This window comes from Capsicum annuum, chromosome 2, assembly GCF_002878395.1.
Source record: "Capsicum annuum cultivar UCD-10X-F1 chromosome 2, UCD10Xv1.1, whole genome shotgun sequence".
NCBI classification, from domain to species: Eukaryota; Viridiplantae; Streptophyta; class Magnoliopsida; order Solanales; family Solanaceae; genus Capsicum; species Capsicum annuum.
In genome coordinates, this window is record NC_061112.1 from 109,211,505 (window position 1) to 109,220,698 (window position 9,194).

The window sequence follows — 9,194 nt, forward strand, 5'->3', positions numbered from 1 at the left end:
ATATTTTGTGTATCCGTTTGGCTCTATTCTAGCTTATTTAAAACTAGAAATACTATCCATCTCACACTTGTCTTTGCAATGTTAGACGGAGACAAAATAAACCTAGGACCACACGCTCTCAACTTTTAATCAACTATTGTATCAGTTTTTTGTTTTTTTTTTTTTATATTATAATTATGATATTCACCTCAATTAAATTTAAAAAATATTTTTTATTTTTAACTTATAACAAATTTCAGATAATTATATCCATCAAAGTTAAGATAAATGAAAAGTTATCTCCTTTGAAACACTTCATTTAAGCCATTTCTCCAACAAAAACACGAAGTCATACTGGTAAGTTAATTTCTTCTAAATCTTATGGGGTGAATTTTGCAATTCAGCACTAATATTTCTACTCTCCATTTTACATCAACAGTTGCTTTTAACTGCGAAACTAATATTTGTCAATAACTTGTTTTCATATTGTAACATATATAAAGTTAACGTTTAATGAATCCTCTTACATCAGTTTTTCATTTATATCCTTAAACGAAAAAATATCATTTCCACCTCATACTATACAAGAAAAGTTGAAATCACACTTAAACTATATAAGTGACTTATTACACAACTTAACTATATAAAAATGATATTATTACCTCCCCGTGATCCCCATTTTAAGGCGCGTATGTTACACTTATTTTAGGCGCGTCCAGCCTATTAAATAACAAAAGTAAACGACTAAACACATTACGGAAAAAGACATCGTTTTCACCCCAAACTATAGTCGAAAAATCAAATCCACACCTAAATTATATAAGTGATCTATTACACACCTTAACTATAAAAAATGATACCTTTTACTCCCTAGATCTAACATGGAAAATACATAATTATTTAAATATTAATGCGTTTAAATTAAAAATTAATGCCAACAAAAAAAATTTAAAATTAAAATACTCCTCCCCCAACCCCCAGCATCCATCTCCCCACCCCCACCCCCAAACAATCATCTTCTTCATCACCCGCACCCCCAAATCATCATCTCCTTTATCACCCCCACCTCGAAACTCCAACCCCAACCCCAAACATCTTCTTCTTTATCAGCACACCCCAACCAACACAATTTTTTTATCACCCCACCTCCAAATTCCAACCTCATCCCCAAATAACACAATTCATCCTCCACCTTCATCGAATCAATATCAATTTCACAATGAACAAAATTAAATTGTATTTGATGTTTAAATAGGCAAAATCAAATTTTATAAAATATAAAATTTTGTAGTAAGGATGTTTTTCGGTGAATTCTCATCGAAAAAGTCGGATTATCGTCGACTTTCTCCTCTCTGTCTGTTAATTATTAATTCATCAAAAAATGTAGCTTGCTACCATATTAGATTTTTTTTTTTTTAATTATAGCTGAAAAACAAATAGAAAAAGTATGGAAATGTGTTGGTCATTACCATTTAAAACACAGAGGCCAATAGTCGAGTGACCGTTTTTTGAAACAATAAAGGCCATAGCTGAGATTTTTTTTTTTAAAGAAAAGACGACGGGTTACGGATGAAGAACAATGTTAGAAAAAATTAATTGTTATGGTAATTTTGTTGGTGGGATAAAGTTTATGGTGGTGAATATGGTGTAACGGAGGTAATGGGGGTTTTGGACATTGACAACAATAGAGGTTTTAGACATTGAAGAAAAAGGGAAAAAAATTAAATTAAAAAGAAAAAATTATGAAAATAATAAATTTATTATTTTTTCGGATTATGCGGACATAGCAGCGCGTGTAAAACACCACACAAGTGGTGTAATGCCTGACAGGGTGTAAAAAGTATCACTTTTTTATAGTTAAGGTGTGTAATAGGTCACTTATATTGTTTAGGTGTGGATTCGACTTTTCGACTATAGTTTGGGGTGAAAACAATGTCTTTTTCCTTATTTTTTTGGATTATGCTAACGTGGCAGCGCATGTAAAACACCACACTACATGCAAGTGGTGTAATATCTGACAGGGTGTAAAAAATATCACTTTTTTATAGTTAAGGTGTGTAATAAGTCACTTATATAGTTTAGGTGTGGATTCGACTTTTCGACTATAGTTTAAGGTGGAAACGATTCTTTTTTCCTATCCTTAAAAGACAAATAAAGAAGTACATTATAGAAAATAAAAGACAACCAAAGATGTAATGTATGGAAAAAAACATCATTTTCATCTCATACTATACAAGAAAAGTCTAAGCCACACCTAAATTATATAAGTGACCTATTACACACCTTAACTATATAAAAGTGATATTATCACCTCCTCGCGATCCCCATTCTAAGGCGCGTGTGTTACACTTATTTTAGGTGCGTCCAGCCTATTAAATAACAAAAGTAAACGGCTAAAAACATTAAGGGAAAAAACATCGTTTCCATCCCAAACTATAGTCGAAAAGTCGAATCCACACCTAAACTATATAAGTGACGTATTACACACCTTAACTATAAAAAAGTGATACTTTTTACTGACGTGGTGCTGACGTGATAGCGCGTGTAAAACACTACACTACATGCAAGTGGTGGTAGCCGGACATAGTGTAAATAGTTTCACTTTTTTATAGTTTAGATGTGTAATAGATCACTAGTATAGTTTAGGTGTGACTTTGATTTTTCGGGTATAGTTTGAGGTGAAAACAATGTCTTTTCCCTGTAACGTATCAATGCAACTCTTGTTAAATATCATAAAGATATAATATCTGAGCCTAACTCAACCCAAGGAACAATTAGTACGTAGAGAGGAGAACAAAAATCTTTTCTCCACCAGTATAATAAGAGCTAGATACTCGTCTGGTTTCTTCAAGTAAAAGTTGCAACTCAATTCTAGCTACGCCTTCATAACCCCATTTGAACAGCATTCCAGAGCGTCTTTCGTTTGTCACAGCCTTCCAACTCAACTCTATATTTGTACAACTTGTAACTTACAAGCCAACAGTGCTAAGCATGCTTCCAGATATAGATCTTACGCCTTCGACTAAAGATCATCCTCCATGTGTTTTGCAGGATGCCTCAGCTAGCTCTCATTCCCTACTGAATCGCTCACAGGGCAAGTACACAAGCGACTCTGCTTGATGAAGGCAATCTGCTTAGCATCATCAAGTTGTTTGCACATACATTGCTTGCTGCAATATTTTCATACGTACACAAAACACAAACCCATAGCACTGCTCCGCGCCAGCTTTACCTCTTAGATTGCTCTTTACAACCTCGAAAGCAAAATTACATCTCATGGCAGCACCATAAATGGATTATGCTACAAAAGAGCACATCAGGATCATCTCCAAAGAAAATGACCAAAACTATTTTGGGGAAAAAGATGGAAACAGTGAAAGAGCTGGTTGTGCAAATAAGCACGGGGCAACCACCTTTTATCGTGATTATAATATCAAAAAAATAAGTGTCCGTCCTTTTTCCTCTGAAGGATACTCATACTTCGAGAAACTCCAATCGACATCTTAAGTTTTGGCTACTCTACAATGTTAGCAATACTCTGAAAAGAAAATTCTGCTTTTGAGGATATAAGATCCAAAATATCATAAATATCTTCATTTTGCGGATGTTTTTTGTCCCCAGCAACAAATGCAGAAACTTGATCCTTGACCTTAATCCAAGACCATCCAGGCTCCTTCATGACACCTTTCGATCTCATTAACTTCCTCAGTTCTGCTACTTCTCCCCACTTCCCCTTTGATGCATAAATGTTAGACAGAGTAGTGTGAGTCACAGCACAACTTGGAGCAAGTTTAAGAATTTGCTCAGCTGCACGCCTTCCACATTCAACATCACCATGTAACCTGCAGCCTCTAAGTAAGGTTGACCAAACAACATCATCCTTTTCAAATGGCATATTTTTGATCATGTTCTCGGCATCAATTATTCGTCCAGCACGACAGAGAAGATCAATCATACAACCATAATGTTCCTTTGACAAACTTATTTTGTACTCCCCTTTCATCAATCTAAAATAGTGAAAAGCTAGATCAACAAGGCCAGCATGACTACAAGCGATTAGAACGCCAATGAAGGTCACAGAATCTGGTCTTAGACCAGCATAAGGAATTTTTTCAAATAAATTTACAGCATCTTGGCTGTATCCATGTTCAGCATACCCATGAATCATGGCTGTCCACGATACAATGTCATTATTTTGTGCTGGATTAAATATCTTTGAGGCTTCTGCAATACTTCCACATTTTGAATACATGTTGATCAAAGCACTCAGTACTAAAGGCGTATGATCTAATCCAATGATAAGAACATGAGCATGAAGTTGCTTGCCCTGGTCAAGGATTGCCATACTACCACATGCACTAAGTACACTTGCAAGAGCAAATTCTGTTGGCTTTGGTCCTTCCTTTCTCATCCATGTTAGAAGCTCTAAAGCTTCCTCACCACAACCACCCTGAGCATACCCAGCAATAATTGTGCTCCAAGAGACAATGTCTCTTCTACTCATTTCATGAAATATGAGTGAGGCCGAATCCAACTGTCCACATTTCGAGTACATTGTGACAATTGAATTCGATACAGACAGAGAATCAAGAAAACCTACACGTAAAACATTTGCATGCAGTTGCACACCCCAGTCTAGTCTCGAAAGATTTGCACAAGCAGCAACAACCGCAGCAAATGTATATTCATTAGGAGTCACACTCGATTCTTTCATTCCCAAGAATGCCTGTATACCATATCGGTCTTGACCAGTTTGAACATATGTCGTGATTACTGTAGTCCAGGAGACAACATCTCGCAACCTCATTCTTCCAAACAAACACATACCATAATTTAGTTTCCCGCATTTATTGTACATTGTAGCAAGACTATTAGCCACATAAGAGCTCATATCCAAGCCTTTCTTCACAATCCTAGTATGCATTTCCCTCCCATAATTCAGACACCCCATATCAGCACACGCTTTTAACACAATAGCATAAGCATACGAATCACATTCTATGCCATCTCTCCACATTTCAGAAAAATACACCAACCCTTCCTCATTGTAACCTGCACGAACAAGCCCGGTTATAACAGCAGTCCAAGAAACTACATTCCTAAGAGGCATTTCGTCAAAAACTACGCAACCCTCCAACACTTTACCAGCTTTCATGTACATGTCAACAAGTGAACTACCCACAAAAACAGAAGTAACCAAACCGACTTTTATCGAATACCCATGTAATAACTCCCCACACTTCAAATTCACAATAACCCCACATGCCTTCACAGCAAGGCTAAGAGCAAAAGGATCCACTTTGATAGTAGGATCACGCCGCATTTCTAAGAATAAAGACAATGCTTTTACTGAACTAGAAGCGTTTACGTAACCGGAAATCATGTTGGTCCATGAGACCTCATCTCTTTCAGTCATTTTGTCAAACACCTGCCGTGCATTTTCCAAGTGACCTTTTTTAACCAAATCCTTTAAGTGGGAATTGATTTCTAGCATGCTCTGCTTAGGAAAATCATGGGGTTGGTGCATTAAATGATAGTTTCTTTTCTCCAAAGCCAAAAAGTCTCCCCGTCCAGCATAGGTAGATCTTGATATTGCAACAAGTCTTGTCAGATGAAGCCTGATTGATATCATACCATTCCTAGTTCAGAACTAGATGCTATATAGCACTTCATACATTACCCCATCTTAGGACGACGAACAAGTTCAGAAGCCACTATTCCACTATTCTTGCACACGTCGTTTAATGGCAGCTTTATAATGCAAACACTTGTCACCGTTAGCTGCAATATTCATTTTATATTCATGACATTTGCACTTGAAGAGTGCAATAATAATTTTGAAATTATCCCGAATAACTCACAAAAATAAGTTGAAAGACCTCACAATTCTTTAATTAAATAATGGTAATAAATGGATTTCTTAATATTATTAAGTTAAAAAAAAATTATTTAAACAATTGAAACAGTTGAAAAAGTTGTTAACTTTTTTTGGTACATATGGGACAGTGGTTTGGCCTCTAGTTTAGCCTTGCAAATAGTCATTATAATTTTTTGATTTTCTAACAAAAATAGTTCCTACACTATCTGCTTCAAAAGCTTCCAATGCACATAGTAGTGGAACTACCAAAATTTGTAGGTTTGTTGCTGCTGAACCCACTTTTCCTTCCTTAGCTAGGCTATCTGCTACTCTATTTTGCTCCCTCCAGATGTGGTTGGGATGTAGAGCATTCAACTTGCTTAGCGATGACCTGCGTTCAAGATGATGTTACTAAACATGACATGATCTTTTAAGAACATGTTAACTTCTTCTTGGGCATCCGCTTCAATTTGCAGAGGATAGAAGTGGTATGTTTCAGCAATCCTAAGTCCTTCTACGATGGCCAGGAGCTCAGTTTCTATGAGGGAGGTGTTTATGATTGTTTTCAAGATCATATGGTTTCTGAACACACCACCTAGTCCTTCTACATTATTATTCTTGCTACAAGCTCCATCAGTATTCAGCTTGTAGGTACCATATTGTGGGGGTTCCCACTTTAGGTAGATGTGGTGGGCTGGACTAGTATATTTACCAGTTCTGGCAGTCAAAAACAGAAACTCAGTGGCTAGATAAATAACTTGATTGGTTTCTGTAGGATCTTTTTGTTGGTTAAAGAGATTATCGTTCCTCTTAATCCAAATGCTCCAAAGGGAAAAAGGGATAATTTTAGCTCAACCAATGGTTGAAGGCCATTTTTTTTATGCTGGTCCATGTGGTCAGCCAGTTATTAGTGTTAAGAACATTGGAGTTGAAGTACTGGATGTTAGAGCTCTTGTTGGCCAGGCTTGACCAAAAGGAGGATGAGTTGGGGCATTGGAAGAAGATGTGATCTATGGTTTCCTCCTGGTCTCCATAGAAATTACATTGAGGGGTGATGGTTACCCCAATGTGATAAAGGTAGGCACTGGTGGAAAGTCTCTTGTGATGGAGAAGCTAAATAAAGGATTTGATTTTGTTAGGGATATCTAATTTCCAAATCCATCCAAATGAGGGGTTCCCTTGGACTAGGGCTTGGTGTTTCTTGTCCCTTATCGTCTGGTAGGAAATTTTCATGGAAAACAGCCCATTCCTAGTGTTATCCCAGTAAAGCTTATCATCAAGGAGACTGTTCTGGGGGATGAAAGAGTTGTGGATGTTAAGGGAAAGATCTTGAGGGGGTAAAGGAGGGGGCATCCAGGTCCCCAAGATCCATTAGAGAAATGTCTTTAACTTTGAGAAGGTCTTCACCTAAGTTTTGGGGGACCTTGGATATGGTTTCTGATGGAATCATGGTTGGGTAACTATTTGTTATGAAAGAGGTTTTTTCTATTCCCATTGTGGATGATCCATCTGATGTTTTTGTTACATATAGACCATCAATTTCTGATGCATTTCTAAATTCTAGAGGAGTATCTCTTCTTTGGTTTTCTAGACATGGGTCCACAGTATTTGTGGTAGAGAATTCTAGCCAAAAGAGCTTGGGGGTTGTGGTACATCCTCCAAGCCAAGCTTGCCAACATGGTTTTATTTTTAAGTTTTTTTTTCTTGATACCCAACCACTCTTCCTCCTTTGGAGAGGTGATGTTGTCCCATCTAATGAGATGAATTTTTTTCTTTTCAGCAGTAGTACCCCAAAGAAAATTTCTTTGGATTTGGTCAATAAGTTTAGTAGTTTTCTGGGGAAGTGCTATGTATTCCATGACATGAGAAGAGATACTGCCAAGGTTAGCTTTGGCTAGAACAGTACTTCCTACCATCTTTAGCATTTCTGTTTTCCAACCAACAAGCTTGTTGTACATGTTATCAATGATGTCTTGGAAATCAGCATGAATAAGTTTGGAGTTGAGGATAGGGAACTCCAAGTATTTCCTAAAATGGGTGCTGGGTTAAATATTGGGGATTTGGGAATGAGAATTTGCAGTGATGATATTACAGTTTTCAGAGAAGAAGCATTTAGATTTGTTAAGGTTAAGCTTCTGACCAAACTGGGTGTAGAATATTTGAAGTGTCTCCATCATGGCGTGGTTGTCATCATCAGTAGCTGTGGAGAAGAAGGTCAGATCATCTGCAAAGAAGAGATGGTACACTTTAGGGCACTTGTTAGAGATAGATATGGGATTCCATTTCTTGTTAAGGATAAGATCATCAATGGCTCTAGAGAGTCTTTTCATACAAAGTATGAAAATGTAAGGGGATAGGGGGTTCCCTTGTTTAATACCTCTGGTGAGATGGAAGAGGGTAGTTTGCCCTTCATTTACCAGGATGGATATACTAGAGCTGGAGATAAAGGACATTATGAGGTTGATGAGATTGGTGGTGGAGGTTGAAGATAGTGAGGGTGTCCCTGATGAAAGACCACTCAAGTGTATCAAAGGCCTTCTCTAAATCTATTTTGAGGATCGTGTTGCCTTTCTTACTTTTTATTTTAGAGAAGTGGGTGATGAACTCTTGGACAATGATTGCATTATCAGAGGTTTTTTTATTTGAGAGAAAGCTAGCTTGACTGGGACTAATAATCTGCTATAAATGGGGTTTAAGCCTATTTACAACGATTTTTGTCGCCATTTTATAACTAGTATTACAAAGGCCAATGAGTTTATAGTTCTTGATGACATTAGCTTGGAATGACTTTGGGATGAGATAGAGAAGAGTTTTGTTCATATCAGGGTCCATTGTACAGCTATAAAGGTGCTTTTGAAAAGGAGATTATTTTTTCACCAATAATGTCCCAATATTTTTGGTAGAGATGGGGTGGACTCCGTCCGATCTAGGAGCTTTCATAGGTTTAAAAGATTTGATGGCTAAAGTAATCTCAAAGTCCCTGAGGGGTTCTTCAAGGGATGCTTTAGCATTTTGGGAAAACTTGGGTCCACTGTAAGGGGTGCTGGTCTTAGGAGTGAGATGAGAGTTGTAGTGCTCAGTAGTATAAAGGCTAGAGACGAAGAAAGTAATAGGATCATTGATTTCAACCTGATTGATGAGCCAACTCCCATTTTTTTGTGGTGTTTATTCTATTCCTCTTTTTTTATTGATGGTGAAGGCATGAAAGAAACTAGTATTTGATTTTCCTTGATTCAGCCATGAAATTCTGGATTTAGTCATCCAAAATTCCTCCTCTAGCCTCAGAGTTCCTCATATTGCTGGAGGAGGTCTTCTTCCAGATTTTGGAGGAAGGGGCTAGTAGGGAAGTTGGGAGAGT

The 9,194-nt window shown here is 37.2% G+C and overlaps 1 protein-coding gene across 1 annotated transcript; it reads right to left on the reverse strand.

Annotated features, from left to right (window-relative positions):
* Positions 1-2,702: 2,702 nt before the first annotated feature.
* Positions 2,703-6,010, reverse strand: LOC107858926 (putative pentatricopeptide repeat-containing protein At3g47840). The gene has a single exon (XM_016703731.2). The coding sequence runs from the start codon at positions 5,609-5,611 to the stop codon at positions 3,494-3,496; it is 2,118 nt and encodes a 705-aa protein (XP_016559217.1). The 5' UTR covers positions 5,612-6,010; the 3' UTR covers positions 2,703-3,493.
* Between the last annotated feature and the right edge of the window lie 3,184 nt (positions 6,011-9,194).

Excerpts from the sequence above, each read along its gene's own strand:
- LOC107858926 (XM_016703731.2), bottom strand. The coding sequence starts at position 5,611 with ATGATATCAATCAGGCTTCATCTGACAAGACTTGTTGCAATATCAAGA.